This window comes from Clavelina lepadiformis, chromosome 3, assembly GCF_947623445.1.
Source record: "Clavelina lepadiformis chromosome 3, kaClaLepa1.1, whole genome shotgun sequence".
Classification (NCBI taxonomy): Eukaryota; Metazoa; Chordata; class Ascidiacea; order Aplousobranchia; family Clavelinidae; genus Clavelina; species Clavelina lepadiformis.
In genome coordinates this window covers 8,940,105-8,958,513 of record NC_135242.1, presented here as the reverse complement: position 1 = coordinate 8,958,513, position 18,409 = coordinate 8,940,105, and the positions used below count along the sequence as shown (strand labels likewise).

The 18,409-nt window shown below is 34.9% G+C and overlaps 2 protein-coding genes across 3 annotated transcripts; one reads left to right on the top strand and one right to left on the bottom strand.

Annotated features, from left to right (window-relative positions):
* Positions 1–682: 682 nt before the first annotated feature.
* On the top strand, positions 683–4,270 carry LOC143449750 (ankyrin repeat domain-containing protein 49-like). The gene is made up of 4 exons (XM_076950065.1): positions 683–879; positions 1,749–1,887; positions 2,252–2,348; positions 2,485–4,270. The coding sequence occupies exons 1-4, from the start codon at positions 734–736 to the stop codon at positions 2,646–2,648; spliced, it is 546 nt and encodes a 181-aa protein (XP_076806180.1). The 5' UTR covers positions 683–733; the 3' UTR covers positions 2,649–4,270.
* A 43-nt stretch (positions 4,271–4,313) lies between these two features.
* Positions 4,314–17,041, bottom strand: LOC143449742 (uncharacterized). 2 transcript variants are annotated; one of them, XM_076950052.1, is made up of 8 exons: positions 16,856–17,041; positions 11,925–12,079; positions 11,214–11,697; positions 6,414–6,517; positions 6,024–6,325; positions 5,782–5,930; positions 5,449–5,578; positions 4,314–5,317 (listed from the first exon to the last, which is right to left on the bottom strand). In XM_076950052.1, exons 1-8 carry the CDS (start codon positions 16,961–16,963, stop codon positions 5,187–5,189), a joined length of 1,563 nt encoding a protein of 520 aa, XP_076806167.1. In that variant the 5' UTR covers positions 16,964–17,041; the 3' UTR covers positions 4,314–5,186. The 2 variants fall into 2 exon arrangements, with proteins under 2 accessions (XP_076806167.1, XP_076806168.1); XM_076950053.1 differs by lacking the exon at positions 16,856–17,041 and adding an exon at positions 13,634–13,717.
* Positions 17,042–18,409: the final 1,368 nt, after the last annotated feature.

Sequence of the window (18,409 nt, the reverse complement as noted above, 5' to 3'; positions counted from 1 at the left end):
AATGTACCCGTCCTGTGTTCACAAAACTAAAAATAAAAAAGTGGGCTTGTTTTATTGTTTTATCATTGTTGGCTGGTAGCATTCAAATCGAAAGCAATTGAACTTCATTTGCTAGATATGAACAAGAAGAGTTGGGCGATGTGCATATATGTGAGGTTTTTTGATAATTTCATGAGAAAGACCAAGTGCATCCTTTTTAATGACCAACTTTAATTTCCCATGTAATTGTGAAATAGTATTGCATTCATGAGCATATGTTGAATCACTGTTAACTAAATATTTTACAGTCAGCGTAGGCCTATTTTCTTTAAATAGTAATCGTAGCTATTTATGAGAACATTGAAGTGTGGTGTTTCAGAGAGTTTCATGTATTTGGTGTGTTATTTTACGATATCTCAGTTTTCTTTATGCTATTTCCATCCCAGCATAATATGCTAATTGTAAACTGTTACTGAATGTTCGAGTGGGTGTTAAAGATCAGGTTTAAAAGAAGCCAGGAAAACAACATTTGAATCTATTATACAAGTGCACAACCACAGGATGCATTTGTATACTAGACCAAAGCTACTTAAATTGTGACGTCATCTGGTTGTGCACTTGTAGACCCCTGCATTTATTTAAATAGTTTCTACGATGGCACCTCTTCCAGAAATATTTTTACTTTGCCATAATATTGTAATGTAAAATTTATTAATGTCAATACAGTTTAAGGTCACCTAAGTCTTGCTTTGTTATGTGGAGTGGTGATACGTCAGATGAAGAATATGATGTGGAAGAGCCTTCAAGTTTACCTGATCGTTTTCTCTGGGCCACTTCAAAGGGAAAGTTAGATGTGGTGAAAGAAATTTTGCAGCAAGATAAAAGCGTCATAAGTTTCAGGTGGAAAGTATTATAGCTTCAATTAATTGAAATAATAAGAAATTTGAAAATATGACAGATATATGTATATACAACCTACTATTTTGTTCTTGTGCCTTGAAGTTTCTTTATACCAGGAAGTATTATGTTATTAATTATGTTATATACTGTACTTAACGGTTAGCATTTGTAAAAAATTAGTTAGTGATAAGAATGTTTGAAAATATGGATTGTTGCATTAGATTTGCTTAAATATTTGTCTTCATTTTCCACTTATATCATATATGTTATATGTGTCACTTTCATAAATCAACTTTTATGCAAACAGTAACCTCTTAAGTATGCGCCTGTTTAAGTTCGCATTTTGCATGATTGTACAAACATTTATCACAAATTCTTGATTCAACTTTATTACCGGTAGTTATGAATGTCAAAACAGAACAAATCATGTTTAAAACAGCGAGTTACCTTTAATTTTACGTAAGCAGCAAAAACAATTTTTTAGGCCACAGGTTCTGTTACTATACTATACCGAAAAAGTTTTCTTTTCTTTAGTAACCTAACACAAAATATAAGGCAACATAAAGTACTGTAAGCATAAATGAACAAACAATTGTGATAACAGTTGTTTAGTGCACACCTGCCAAATGTATTTGACTAGCCGCTTAGATTGAAGTTGGTTACTTAACCTGGTAAATACTGTGATAGGTGTTAAACCCAAATTTTAATACAAACATAAAGCCATGTATTTTGCAATGCACCTATATTTGTGCACTTAATAGCTATTGCCTGTTGGGCTTTATTATCTGTGTCTGATAAAATTTATAATATATACGTTTTATGTTTGTCACAAAGTGTTATTTTTATGCTGGTTTCTTTTTCTGTTACAGTGATGGTGATGGTTATACGGCTTTGCATAAAGCTTGCTCAGAAGGTTATGTTGAAATAGCTAAATTTCTCCTGAGCAAAAATGCTAACGTTCATGCTCGCACAATAGATGGTTGGACACCATTGCATAGTGCCTGTAGGGTAAGTGCTGTTTTGTGTGTTCAATTTTACCAATTGCACTAATTAATTATTAATCTTTGACTATTATATTTATTGTAAATTCAGCACATTTTTAAAATTTAATACTTTATTTTATATGAAGAATTAACTACTTTTTTACTGCATTGACTTTAAGTTTTTTAAGAATATTTAATTATTGTATTAAATACTGTTTTACAAGAGTAATACCGATAGCCATTAGTAAGCGTGAGGTGGCCATGCATTTTTAGTTTGTATTTTCATGTCGTGTCATATCAAGGTGTGTGAGCTAATGGCTAGTATTAAGTACATAACTCGATATAAACCTTATTGTCACCATATGCACTCTTACATAAACCTGAAATAGTGGAATGAAACTGAGATTGCCAAGGTCCTAATTGACAATGGAGCAGACATAAATGCCCTTTCAAATGGAAACCTATCACCATTACATGTTGCTGCTGGTAAGCAAAAAAAATTGTTGCTGTTTTACATAACCCGCAAAGCATTGCTTCAACTATATAAGAAAATTATTTCCTTACTTTGTACAGATATAAAAATGATTTTATTGTGATGAATATTTTATTGTGATTCACGCAGCTGAAAAGACTACCCGTGACATAATGGTTTTACTACTGCACTGCAAGGATATTGATGTCCATATAAAGTCGAATGCAGGTGATACAGCACTGGACTTGTCTAAGAGGTTTAATTCCTTCAGTTCACTTTTTGAAATTGTAGAGAAGCATGTCAATGAATTTTAATGCAAAATCAATGACCCTGGATAAACAAAACATTCTGGTCATTGCCCTGAGTTTCTAAAACTTCCCACCTTTCCTTTTCGCAGAGAAAGTTGTTTTAATTTTATTTCTTACCAGCCATGGAATCCTTGTTATTTGCTTTGCCAACGTTTTAGCTGATATTAACATGATAACTCTGTAGGTTTGTACAGACATTTATTTTTACTGAGAAATACACACCGCATTTTTTTGAATTAGCAAAAACATATGTATATTGTATAGTAGTAAAGACACTTACAAAGACTAGCCCAAAGATTTTTGAGTTTTTATTTGTCCAAAATATGTGGAGCCAACTGTCAGAGATGGTAATCCCCACTTCATTTCACTTGCCTTCGTGCTGTGTATTTGGTTTCATGTTATCAGTGAAACGCAATTTATTTCTGAGTTATACATTGTTAATATACAATGTATTGTGCGTCATTATGTCGTAAATATTTCCTTTCTGATAAAGGATGGGTTAGTCTGTAAGCAAAAGATCTAATGAAAAATTAATTCCATGGCATTTTAGCAAATAAGATATTTGTGCCGGTAGATGGCGTTACATGTTTATACGGATACTGGGTAAATAGTGGTCGTCTCACAAGTTTAATCTTAACTCTGCACAACGCACATGCTATTTTAAGTGAGTTGATGGTTCGTTTGTGGCGTTCCATACACACGGTACCAACTCTGTGACCATCTGTTTTTAAGCATGAAATCCCAATAACATAAACACTTTTTCACTTTTACTCCATTTTTTCGGACGTTGTCATGCGCTCGTATGCATTGATACGGTTCCATGTCAGTTCATCTCACTGGGTTCACGTTTCAATTTAATTTATAATAAATTTTAAACGACGTAGCACTCTTGTGACAAGGGTAAAATGTATTTTTTGATTAATCGATTAGAATTAGATCAACACTTCTCAGCGAGCTACTTCAGGTGGGCCGCAAAGCATGCCAAAATGTTACAGTACAGAAAGCGAATACCGTGAAGTGGGCCAATCGTAAACCTGAATGCCACTGTAAACACCAGATTTGATCTAATAATTAATTAAAGTTGACAAAAGAATTGAGACGTTCAAAACTTTCACACGAAAACAACTAATGATTGTTCCATCTTCAAAACTAGACTCCCTGGTTTGAGCTGCTAATCATAAGATGATAAAACCATAAAGATCGCAGGCATTATTAATACAAAATAAAATAGTCGGTTAATAGTATAGTACAATATTGTTTTCTGTGGTGGAGCGAAGCATGTTTGATCGCTCTAGTAATCTACTGTAGTTTTAAGTTAATAAAATGTATAGACTCACTGTGGTCTTACGTGGAAATGATGGTGGGGTGCTAAACTACCCAATTTCTGGGTAATAGCTAACAACATGTATGACTTAGCTAACACCATTTCAAAACCTTGCCATTATTATTCTGTGTTGTTCAAAGTTTGTTGTAATTCATATTGAAATGTTAATTCAGCGGGTTGGATCGTTCGTTGATTGAATTAACTGACCACCATTGATACCATTCTGTATACATTCAAAATGCCGAAGCAAAGAATATAATCTAACACTATGTTTTGAATGTGCCAATAAATGACGCTCATTTCATATTTATTTGTAATCAAAAAGCGCTCTGATAAGAACAAAATACCACAAGTCTTAGAATTTTATTTCGTAATGGCAAACTAGAGGCAAGACAAAAATTCATCAATGGATTAAGAATGTCCAATCCAAATTACCAAAGTCGAGTTTGTTAAAAGAAATCCTCAGGTAGCCTATAGTATATTGCGTTAGTTGTTATGCTGTACGATATGCTTGATAGCAAATCTGGAGCACTTGTAAATTGATCGGAAAATGCAACGTTGAATGGATTTGCAACTAAATTATTAACAGGAGTAAGACAAACAACACGACGTATAACACTTGTATTAAGTATTAAGATATAAAACGGCGGATAAGCGAAGAGCAAGTAGAAATGATGAGACTGATAAAAACTAGGTCATTTCTGGCCAATTACGTATGTCGTCGCACATAGTTCAGGTCTAAAAATTGTTTAGCGATCATTCATAAAACAACCACGAAAGTGCATGCAGCATGAGTAAAAAATAAGCAAAAATACTACAAGAAATCATACATGGTGATGGTCGTAACAAAATGCTACATTGGCACAAAACTGTAAAATGGTGTGGCTTCGATGATTGCTTCGAATAAAAAAGGAGCTGGCCTGTCACAAGCAACTATACTATGGATGAAAAGCGCAGGTACCGTGCACTGTTTGCACGCAGACAAGGGATAAAGAGCTTAGGTCGCAAATGATCAGATCTTCAACGGGAAAATGTAGTGAGGTGAAAACCAAATGTAAAACATGCTGCAAAATGAAACAGTAATCACAGACCAACTATCCATGGCGAGGAAATAAACTGCACGCGATTTAAATTAGTCAACATTTAACTATTTTTAACTAGCAAATTTTAAGGAAGTAGATTTTGAAAATTTAAAACAAGTACAAAAAATTTTGAAGTAGTTAAACTGTAGTTTCAGGTCCTACGGCGTTCATAACAGCCTTTGCATCTTCAACATCCACCAATTTGGCGTCTTGTTCAGTTTGAAGGTCATCTCGAGCGAGCAGAAGGCCCATTAACTTGTCGTTTAAACCTAATTACAACATGAACAAAACGTTAGTGTTGCACAATTGCACCAACTCAGTCATGGCCACTTGTTATAAGATAGCAGCTAGCAGGCTTAGAACATGATTATATTATACATAAAGTCCAATATAATATTACCTTGTTTTTTCGAGTGCATGTCGTTGAGAATAAGTTGAAGCTGTCCCAACGTCATACGCTGGCAATCTTGCCTTGAAAGGGAGTAGGACTTCATCTTGGCATTGATGTCATCCGTCAGGGTTACACTTAGCTGTCAAATATGATGACACATTTACCACCACAGCATTACTGAGCACCAAAGATGTATAGACTGCGCAAGAAAATTTGATACTACATTCCCACGGTAATTCCAAGCGTTGAAGAAAAAAAGCAGCGGAGAATAAAGTGCATGCTACCGATAGTATAATAAGCCGGTCAAAAAAATTATTGCCATGGTCTTGGCAAAGCACGTACTAGGCGATGAGCGAGTGAAGATTTGTCTTGAGTTCGGCTTTTTTGACGATCTTCTTCTGCTTGAAGTTTTGCTCGCTGGTGAGCCTGAGCAAGTTGAAATCTAGCTTCCATTTCCAATTCTTCTTGTTTAGATCGTCCACTTCGTAGATCTGAAATCACAGTTATGGTTATTTTTATCAAACATACTGTCTCTAGCAATAACAAAAAAGATTGAATGATGAAACGAAACGATTGACATTTACCTTGATGGTGGTTATGGCTTATAATAGTACTGTCGCTTGCCATGGATGGTGAGGGCATTGTTAACGACGACGTTGATGAGGAGTGAGACGAAACATCCGACGATCGATGTTGCTTCATGTAACGCTTCCCGTATAGCCTAGGGGATCCAAATCCCATCGGTGATGCAGGTGAGAATGAACTGTTTCTGCTGCTGTCACTTTTTTCAAGCTTGGAAACTTCATCATCACTTCCTGATGAACAGGATTCATTGATGTAACATATTTGCAGGCTTTGGTTGTTCGCTGAATAAGACCTTTCAAATCTGTTTGTGCAAGAATGTAAATTGACAGCATTTTATGACCTTAACTGGTATTTACCCAAGGGAATGTATGGGAAAGTATATAACTAACCTTGGCTGGTACCATGGTTTATCAGCACCATACTTAAATTCTTCATGATCATTGTTCTCCATTGAAAGCTTTTGACGAATTGCCTCCCTTTCCATCTTTTGTTTCTGTGAATTGAGACAATGGTCAGCAACTTAAGCATGGTTAATTTAAATGGACAATGAACTTATAATTACCAAGGGAATATTTCATCATCGTAATTTATTAAAGTAAAGGGTGTGTGTGAAATAATCAATGCAATGTGAAAAATTTTAATCTGCTTTTAAGCCAATGGCCTGATTTTACCCTGTACAAGTAACCTTATTTAGTTAGCTATATTATATAGGTAAGCCATGCTAGGCGTATCTAAACTAATGTGGTTAAATGCCAAATGTAATGAAGGCAAGGCAACCTTGTGCCCTAATGACCAACTAAAAATACATTGTATATAGTATTGTTATTATTCATTCAATCAATCAAACTACTGAACTAGTCACAAAAATGACACAGTTATCATCTACCTCCCTAAGTGACAAGGGATTTTTTTGCTTTCTTCCGTAGGCCGAAGCTTTTGATGTGGTGCTTGATGTGCAAGAAAGACTTGTACTGTCACTCCCATTATTATCAAATAAAAATAGTGAACTCTCTAAAAACTCAGTTTCACTTTCTGAAAATACACTGTCTGATTCTACTTTCACTTGTTTACTTTTGAGTTTATCAATCTGACGAAAGTATATCAACAGTTCCCGCAAAGTTAGAGTTGCATTAGACAGGTTTGTTAGGTAATCTTGATATTCCCAAATCAATGAGCTTTTAGAATCTGACCTTGAATTTGCTGAAGTAAGTTGAACCTCAACTTCAGTCATGTTTGGAAGCATTATTAAATAACACAGTTGCTTAATAAATGCTGCAATTATACAACAGGCAAATTTTTACATACTTCATACTAAACAATGCCTTGCGCAAAACTACAGTTTGAACATCGATCAGTATACACCGTTAAACTTCCTTCCCCTGCTGCCCGCAAAAAGAAAAACTGAATTCCAATTTCCAACCACCAGGCATTCCCTAGAAGTTATCAGCTGCACAACCTCCCAGTATGATAGGAGAGAGGGAAGGCCCAGTTTTACAAGCAATTTATGAAATCCAATGGTAGCACAAATCAATAAAGAGAAAAACAAAAGCTACTGATAAAGGAGGTCACCACTCTTCTTTCTCCGCCTCAGTGAGCAATTGTTACTCTTGAGACAAATCAAAGGTCAAAAGTTGTTTGTTTGTAAGTTAAACTTTAAATTTGGGTTAGATATGCAAACCATGCAATCCTAGTGAAACAAGTAAACAAAACGTTTGTAAGTCAGCATATACCAGTATAACACTAGACTATAAGTGGACTGATATTGAGATTTGCGACATTAATCACATACAAAATTCGCTAAAAATCGCAATGGTCCACTTGACCATCCCATCCTGGCCTTGATGAAGTATCTTAATGCTGATATAACATAAGTTAAGTACATGTTATATATAAGGAATCCACACTAACAATACAGTCTTGAAGAGATGTTTCACTGCTGACATGCAAAATCCCCAACGTTTAATCACCAAATGAAATCAATCACTGTAATTTGTTCAGCCGTTATTTCTAACAAAAGTTGAGTCATATGAATTTATATTTTTGGAGTTGTAGAACTTAATCTAAAATTATACTAATAAACTTTTTCACATTTTTGTTCAAAAAGCACACAATTACAACTTTACAGGTAAAGATTGATCTTAGGGAATCCAGATTCTGGCAAAGAATCCAGACATGTAATTTAAAACCTACCAACCCAGACAAACTCAAAGGGCTACCCACTGTCTGCTTCCTGAGTTTTCAAATTATATTACATACAGTATATAACTTAAGATTACTATTACCGAAATGGTATTAAGTTCACTTTAACGTTAGTTATCACAGTTGCCTCCATGTCTCTTGGTTAAAACAGCATTTTAACCAAAAGTAGACATTTACGCTCGCACAGGACTCAGGTGAAAGGAACAACCGTTACCACAAAGTTTTTAGTTTACAGTTGAAAACTCAGGACGTGTCCTACACCAAAATGATTCTGTAAATACCAAGAGACAAATCACAGACATACGATGATCAAATAGGAAAGTTGTTTAAATAAGACGAACCTTGTTTCCGCTTGGCCAGACATTTGTGGGTGATCGTTTTAAACGAAAACTGAACACATTTTTCTATTTAATAACTTTCTGGTCTCTAGACATCGACCGAATCAGAAAGCGTAGTGATAAATAGTGAAATATACTGCGTAGTGATAAATAGTCAAATATATACAAGAAGAAACAATTACAAGCGGAAAACACTTCACTCCATACCTTACATACACAAGCTAATTCACTCGATCACAAGCAATTACGTAATGCTGTTCATGCGACATACCACATTGGCATGAATGTTTGGCAAGGATAAGTTTTTAGCTGCCGTTATTTCAAATGCGTGCGTTGTGCGTTCAGTTTCTTGTTAACCTAACGTGAATGTTATAACATCTAAATCTACCTTTTAATTTAAATCCAACCCCAAACATTCAGTAACTAATATCAACGTTTTGCATATCCATTCTCCTAACCGAACCGCTTATCTTTAACAACAGGCTGCGTGACCTTCTACATGCAGTGAAATAGTCACTTCGTAATTTTTAATGCATGTCGATGCCCTTATTGTGGAACGTGTGGCAACCTACTTATGCAAATGTTTTGTTCTAAACAACGACCTACTTACTTCATTGTGCGAAATGCTTGCAACATTTGCAAAAATATCGCTGTGAATAAGAGAGATTTTTGAAGCAAAAAGGGAACGGGAAGATTGTGCAAATACAAAAGTTTCAACGAAGCAACTGACGTACCACTGACACACGAATTCAAGTGGCGATCGAATACAAACAATTTAGTGATATAAAATTCTAAAAATTAGTATGAACAAAAGGAGCCCATTAAATTTATTTCACTTTCCTGCGGTCAACGTGACCACACGCTTCGCCTGAAACACCCAAGTTAAAACGGTTTGAGCAGGAAACTGATTTTTAACACACACAATTACTTAAAACGTCCAGAGCCAGGAAAACCTTATACGCAGCATCTCATCATTAAGATGGTCTTCAATAGAAAGATTCTACAACCCTCACACTTAACTTTTAGGCTAATCTTACTCGACTGTTATCACGTCACCGCTCTCACTTAAATATACGACGCACGTATCCAAAACATGTTTCGACACAAAATTATTTGTAAAATCGTCTCACACAATGCCTGCCACATCAAAATAGTAACTGCAACCTATTTAGATGCGAAGGCAGCTATGACCGCTTCTGCAGTATCATCGCAAGCCGTAACCGAAGAGTACAAACTAGGCGGCTCAAATTTGCGTCACAACCAATGATTTGAGAAACGCTGCTTTAAAGCTTGGCACTAATAAAAAAGATTCTTTAAAGATATACTAAAAATTGCTTATTACATTTCTGGAAGGCGCAACAATAAACGCTACTTCAGTTTATGGAAATGATTTCAACTTTAAAAGAAGCAAAATTTGAGCAGCACGAATAAGCTGCCTTACGTAAGCAATTAATAATTCAGTAAACGGCCCATGACAATTTTACCCTTACATGAATTTCCAAAAATATCAATCTCTCCAATGCAGAGTCGTAATTAGATTTTAAAACTTACATGCAAATTTGTATGTGTATCTATACCAGCATTTATGCACACTTTAACCTTGGACTAATTTCTAAGCAACAATCTAAACAGTTTTTTTCTACAGTACAAATAATACACATTAATTATTATTATTATTAAATAAAATTACAGTATCAGTATCTACTAACTTTTATGAAATTCATAAATATAATTATTTATGATATGATGGCTTATAAGCTATCTTTAACCAACAGAACATGGTTAATAAAACAAGGTACTCAGCTAGTGAATTAATTCTTTTATGAATCGAATTGAACCGAATTGGTTCCTAAAAGAATTAATTCACCAGCTGAGCACCTTTTGTTATTGAAATTATGCCTGGTGGCAAACATAGCAGAACATGGTTAAGTTGGAATATCAGAAAAAGTAAAACATTAACTCGCAGCTAAAGAAATTTGAACAAGCTAAAGTAAATATCAATCACAGATTTAATTCTAAATTAATTAAAATTAAATAATACGCCTTAACGAGAAAATCTGTACAATAAACACCACTTAATGGAGCACCCCTGGAATGGCAAAACCTGCTCTAATAAGCGGTTTTTATTATACAACGAGAAATGAATATGGATGTATAAAAAAAGTTACAAACGTTTCGATATCAGGGCATTTTTATTCTGATTTATTTTACCATCCTGCCCCTATGCAGGTTTTAGGGAAAACGAATTAGACAATTTTTGACTGTTTGACTTTGCTTTTGGCAACGTAATGCACAGGGTGATCTTGCTTCGCCAGCAGTGACCTCTCTTTGAGGCCTCTTCAAACTAAACTCATTTCGCTACACATCAAGCTGCTATAAACGCGATCAAAGAACAGCAAGAGCCACCCTTTAACTTCTAAACTTGACAGGTGTCAAGTTACTCTAATAAGCAATGAATTAATAAAAAGAAAATCATCGTTTGTTCTGTATCAGTGAAAACTACTCTAATAAAATGCTTAGCTCTATAAACCGACGCGCTATTAAGTGGGATTGACTGTACATGAAAATTGTCATAACATGATACAAATTTCACTGCAACACAGGAATGTTGCTGTTACCAGAATTATAAAATTAACCTTATTGTAAGGTCACCTGAAAGGAATTTTTGTGGCCTTTCCATTGCTTTGCAGTAGGAAAAACCTCCTGAGAATCAGTATTACTTTGTATAGATTCATTGGATTCAGCTTGCCCTGATTTTCGTTTAATTTGTTCTTCAAATGATGCCCAGTTCATCAAAGGCACTGAAGTTTCTTTGGAGTTTAACTCATTTGTTGACCTACGGTGCTGATCATCGAAAGTAAGGTCAGATTTATGGATGCTATTCTTCTGCCATGGCAGTGTATGGCTTGAATAAGAGTGAACAGGTGATGTGATGTATGTCTCTGATTTTAAATCAGAATCATCCCAAGAGGGCTGGGTTTCAACAGTGCATTTCAAGTCGTCATTTTGGTTTTGATAGCATGAGGAATGTAACAAGTCATCGTCATTATTTAAGTTTGGATCCTCGTCCTCATTTTCTTGCTCTTGTTGGCGTTTTTCTCTTTCATATTCTGCAGCGAGTTGTTGAAACACCCGCCTGAGAAACATACATGTTTTTATATATAAAAGTTTAGGATATTATTACTGAACGTAAACTAATGTTTACTACTGATATTTATGCTCTTGACATGGAACACAATAAAATGGAACAAATCATGAGTCAGTCTTATTTTTACATTATCAATTATGTAAATGGAAGACAAAAATTAAATTAATTTGTATCAAAACAAGAAATGACTATATATGACTAGCAGTATTACTAACCTTCTGTACTCTAAATACGCATCACTCTGAAACTCTGATGTTTTTTCACTGCTTTTTATCATATTTCCAAAATGCTTGGTGGTAGAATTCATATGTCTATACACATCCATGGCTTCATTTTTCTGATTATTTGGTATCCTTAAAGTGTGTAGTTCCTAAAATAATTTGCAAAAGCATTATATGATATAGGCTATACTACAAATCAAACATATTTCAAAATTGTTAGTATATATAGATAATAATTTCAAATACAAATATATTCTATGAAAAACGATTCCTGTTTTGTCTACAATATCTTCTGTATTTCAATCCAGTTTGTTGGCATTGGTACCACAAAATCTAACCCAACAGACTCTTAGTTATCTAAGCTTACAACCATTTTCCAATAACTTTGGTAAATTATAATATCACAATTCATATATATATAATAGAAGTGTGTTGGTTCATAAAAATTCCAAGTTTAATTTGAAACTGGATTAAAAACTGCCTAAAACGCACATACAGTATCTTTGGTAATATTTTTGGGTGTGGTTAGTATACTGAATGTTTAAAATTCACTTTGAAGTTTTAACGTATATACTACAGTATCCACATAGTATTAGCCTGTACATTTTGTCACCTAATTTTATAGTTTGAACCTGCTGAACTATCAAACTAACTGTCTTTAATTGATATCACTAAAGACAAAACAACCTAAATATTCAGTTGAAATGGGGTCTAATGGCAAAAGTTTGCATATCATAATTTAACAAAAGCTTATCAATCTGGCAATAACAACGAGGTGGTGGATTTTATTACATTACAAATGTGGCACACACTGTTAAAAAAAGGCAGGATTGTCAACGTGTATCCCCAGATTTTAAGATCCAAGTTGATATTCCACTAATAAGCAAACAAGACAAATCTGGCTGCATAAACACCACTATATAGCAAATGCTCTATATGCAAATGTTCTATCCTTTGTACACATAACTTCATATTGAAAAATTTAGTGGATTCATCTGAATAAAATACATTCATCTGAAGTATTATCGTTATAAAATTTTGTTCACAAGCGTAATTTAAGACAAAAAGATATATATGATGTAGGCCCATAATATCCTTAATTATATTGTGACACATAGGCTGTGCCTAAATATGAGCCGTAATAGGTGTCATTTTTACCAAAATATTTACCTTCCAGCAAAGTGGCTAAACAAAAAATGTGTCATATGACATGCACATAAGACAAAAAAATGACAAAAGTGTTATAATGCATCCCATTATTACTAAGCAACAAACAAAGCAAGACACAGCTTGGTTAAATATCACTATACATGCTATGCTGCAGACTACACATTTTTTAGTTTGTCACAGAATAAGGTAGGCACTTAGAATTTTTAAGAACGCTGATATTCCGAGAGCTCTGTGCAAAGTTATCGGTCTAGACAGGTTACAATTTAGAATAAAAATGATACAGAATAAAGATAGGTACTTATACCAGCCTCTTGATTTGGTAGCCCTAATAGTTGAAGTTAGCAATATGTGCATGTAACAAGATATATAGCAAGTTGGCGTTGGCTGCAACCAAGTTCCTTTTTTATTGCGACATCGTCAATCTGTCAATTAGGGGAATTATCAAGTCGTGTAGAAATTCAAACAGCCAACCGTCCAATGACAGAACTAGCCTATCAAAACGAAATCAGTCTTATCAGCGGTTTTCACCCTACCCGAAGATTGAAAGATACATTCACCGACTACCATGACAAATGTCCCAACTCCTTCAGGTAAAAGACCTGTTTTACCTAAGACTAGTAAGAGCAAGAAAGGGAAAATACGCTTCTTAGTTCTTTATTGTTTGTCACGGAGACGCTTGTAAGTCCATAGAAATCTCGGTTTCAAAATGTGAGGTTTAGAAGTAACGCTTTATTTTAATTAGTGCATCGTAGATAATATATAAAAATATATGTGTCTATGTACATATACATATAAACTATTTATGGGTGCACAGACCATTAATACATACTAATCTATGTATACCATCTATGTACATATATTTTATATATACGTATGTTATCTATGGTTGCACAGATAATGAAATGAAACTGGTATCACGATTTCTAAGTTCTCGCACTACACTACGTTTGTTTGCACATATGCGAAGCGATCTTTCTTGTGGTATATCGTTAAGCTTGTCTAATGAAAAACGACTCGTTTAGTTCGTAGGATATTACACTATTTTACACATGGTCTCTAAATAGAACGATTATTATTATTGTTAAAAGGAAATATTTTTATTGCTTGATTTAAGAGTGCTTTCCTAACTGAAAACAAAAATACTAATTTTATTTAAATTAATCCAATAATTAGGTATATATTTAATGCTAAAGTTGCCATTATATTGTAACAATTCGTATCTTGAGCGTGACGAAAATTTCGACTCCATATGGAAATTCCCAGAGTCGTAACCAAGTCATCAAACTCGAGTCGCAAGTCAAGTCTTTTGGAGGAAGTGATTCCAGTTAAGTCGAGTCATTTGACACAACTGACTCAAGTCATATATGCAATTTCATCGAATGGGTCTCGAGTCAATTCAAGTCTTTGCAAAAGTGACTTGAGTTATTACAACTCTGCGCATTTCCTAAAAAAAACCTGCATACTTTAAGACGTGATAGGAAGGCCCGTAACTAAAAAGGGCTCATGGGGCTGGGCAATCGATCTACGGTATATTGGCAGGTTGCTTTCTCTTCATTTGCGCAAGTTTGGAATTGCAATTTGATTATTGTAAGGAAGCTTTTAATTTTCAGACCTAACAATTAGGCTTGACTAATACTATGAACATTCTATATCAGGGCTACTCAACTGGCGGACCGCGGTCCGAATGCGGACCATTTCAGTGTTGAATCCGGACCTCATCTGTCTCAGTATTTACGCAAATGAAATCGTTCATCATTAGTTTTGTTAATGAACATGATCCAATGTTTTTAATTTTATCTTTTGTATTATACTTCCACGCTGGTTGCGCAGAAAAACTTAACTCGACATAAGACTGGGGTCCGAGAAAAACAGATTCATAAGTCCGTGGCCGAAAACGTTTGGGAAACCCTGATATAAATGATGTGATGGCGCTTAAACATTACAAAATACAGTCGAATCCGCTTAATTCGGACACCGGATAACCCGGACAACCGCTTTATTCGGCCAAAATGCTCAGGAACGGAACAAAAGTAAAAATTGAACGTATAAAAATCCTGTTAATTCGGACAATTCTCCGCTTAATTCGGACACAGGTTCGCAATTCCATCGTTAGGTTATGACACAATAAACAGTACTTCGTTCGTTTTAAGACAAGATGCAATTGCATTATGAGTGATTATGGTGAAACAATGACGATCCATGCAGTAACAATCGACAATGAACTCATATAACGCCGTGCCAGCTTCATAGTCGCTTTTACTTGGGTACAATTGCGTCCATCTTGTAGGACAAAATTGTACAGAAGTTTAGCACGAAAATTGAAATTGCTCACTAAAGTAAACGAAGACGTTTTATGCGATCAGTGCCAGTTACTGCAGTATAGCGCAGCTGCAATTCATTTATTACGCAACACTACAGTATTTTAAATGCGTTTTTGCCTTTATGCATGACCATGAAACGAACAACTGATGTTCCGCTTAATTCGGACAAAGCCGTTTCTCCGCTTAATTCGGCCAAAAGTGAGCGGAACCAAAGTGTCCGAATTAAGCGGATTCGACTGTATGTAGACTACACGCTTCAGAAGCCCTTTCTTAGTGCATTAGACTTATAGGTTAATCATGTAGGGTGCAGCACAATTAATTGCACGCAACATAGGAAATGTAAAGTTATGTAAATTGTAGCGACAAGGTTAAAACATATTTATCTTGTGAAATTTTTGACGTCTTAGTCTTATGGGAGTTCTTTTTGGCGGAGTCGCAACAGAGCAAAATGAAACGCAAATTATAACTTTATTACGAAATAGACTAACAAAGTAATCTAATTAAAAATTTGATCACTTAATTTGTCGCATTTAGTTTTTCGAAGAAAATTATTACAATAAAAATTTCCTACAATCGCTTTTTAACAGATAGTAGCGCTACAAAACAGAGTTCCTAAAAATCATTAAGGACTAACTGTAGCTGCATAGGCCTATATTGCATTTATCAATTTCAAAATAACGACTTTATACAAAATTTTAAGTTTCTTGTCATAAAATTAGTCATAAATTCTTCGCATGGCATGTTTGTAAGCTATAACCTATACCTTTTGTTATCAAGGCTGCGGTCTAAATCAACCATGTCCAACCCGAGGCCGAACTGAAGGATTTGTGCGGCACGTGTAGAAGTTTTTATTGTTATCTAGTGACAACCACTCTTTAGTGTAGTAAGCAGCAGCAGTTGTCTAGACTCTAGAACACTCTGATCAATAGAAACAGACCAAAACATTTTCATCTAGAACAGGGTAGCGGTTGGGCTCGCTAGCTGCTACTCATTAATGCCACACACAAAGATGCAGCTAACTTCTACAGAAGAAATGATTTCGCAAATCATATAGCCTACTTTACTCAGCGGGCGTATACTTTGTGATTGTGGTACTTTTCAAAAATGTAGTGGCATGCAAGTCGCTACAACAATGTGTTCAAAAGTTGTACAAGTAATTTAAAACAAAGTGACTCTTTCACCATTGTTAAAATGGACATAAATTAAGGTCAAAATATAGATAGGCATAAACGTTATTGAAAAACAGACAAAAAGCAAATAGAAGCGTTCGTATATGTATCCGATTAATGATGTGTAACCTGGACAAAGTTAAAACTGCAAACATTAAAATGTCTTGTCAACAAAGCTAGAGTCTATATGCAATTTATTATACATCTTCTGTTACTATACCGTAATATAGTTAGTTGGCTATATTGTTTTGTAACTTCATCTTACCTCCAAAGGAATGTCTCCGTCATCAATTAGTTTGGTTAGATATGAAAATCTCCTCTTAGAACTGGAACGTGGCTGGCTCATTTCAGGTGGCAGTTTCATTTCACACATTTACATCCAGATTTCTTATGCAGTTATTGTTGACTAAAACATTTTAAACAGACTGCAGACTTTAGCCTATGCCCTATAGTCCTATACCAATACCGTAATAGGTAAAACCGTAAACTGAAGAAAGTACTTGTTATTTGCTGTAACGTTGTTTACAAGATACGAAGCCAAGTAAACAAAACTTAAGCCAAAGCAGATGACGAAGCCCAGTTGGGGTAGATGCTTTCAAGTATTAGTTTCGTCCGAATGGTATATAGTTTCATGTTAATTTTGTCGTACTCGTGTTCATATCAAGGGTGCTTTACTTGCCTGGTTACGTAAACAGGAATAAGATCAAAGTTCATGAAAAGCTATTCACTAATGTTCTTTGTTCCTGTTTTAGAAGGGTAATTTTAAAACATATATGGTATAGATAGTTTTATGAACGTTTTCGCTAATCTGGTAATTATTATGCTGTAACTTAACTAGGCTACATACGGACAACAGAACAGCACGTGTTCTGCAATCTTCGCCATGCTGTTAAGCCTATAATTTAATATCTAAATAATCTACGTCCTTTTTAGCTGTACTGACTTGTTGCTTTGCGTATCATAAATCAAAGGCTATACAGCATACAGTAAACAGCGATAATTCGCCGTTAGCATGGTTAGCCCAACTAGAAAAAGACACGCTTTGCCCCATTCTTATCCCGAATCCAGATATTTAGATACCCTATGATTCTAATTGTACTAACATTCTAACTGGTATATTGACTTATTTTTATTTGCTAATGCGAAAGTCATTTTACGGAGGCATATTGCTTCCTTTGACTTCATTTAATAGATTTCACATCGTCCTCACGCGTAAAAACGCACCACTGAGCTGCTGGCACAATTTCTTCACGGCCCACTTTTTATAGCGTCAGCAGGTTGTCTTTCATTTGATATCAACAGACTTTGCAAACCAGTCTGCAGCAGAGGCAGCTTGATTTATATAATCTATATACTGTACTGTGAGTACGCGGTGAGCTTATGGTAGCACTTGCGCAGTTGCCCTCTTTCATGGCAACCGTCTTACGTTTCAATGTGAGGCAACCGCATGAAATTTGCTGTTAATTATTAGCATATATGTAACATGCAAGTGTTAACTGTAAGCCATATGTGGACGAAATATTTCTGAAAAGTAATATCAACTCCAGCGTCGTCCAATTAGACTGAAATGAATATAACTCACCCAAATTACGATCATAGCCTGCCAACATTCTAATTCTTTTTTGATTTGCTAAATAAGACACTTTACTGTCAACCTAAATGGCATTTTATTGAAATATTACCTCTGGGGTAATCACACAAATTTCCCCTTAGCTAAAACTACTTCACCGTACCAGATAGGAAATTACATGCACTTTTGCCATATCATTAGCATGGATTTTACATTTTAAATCGGTTATATAGGCTACTAGTCGATTAT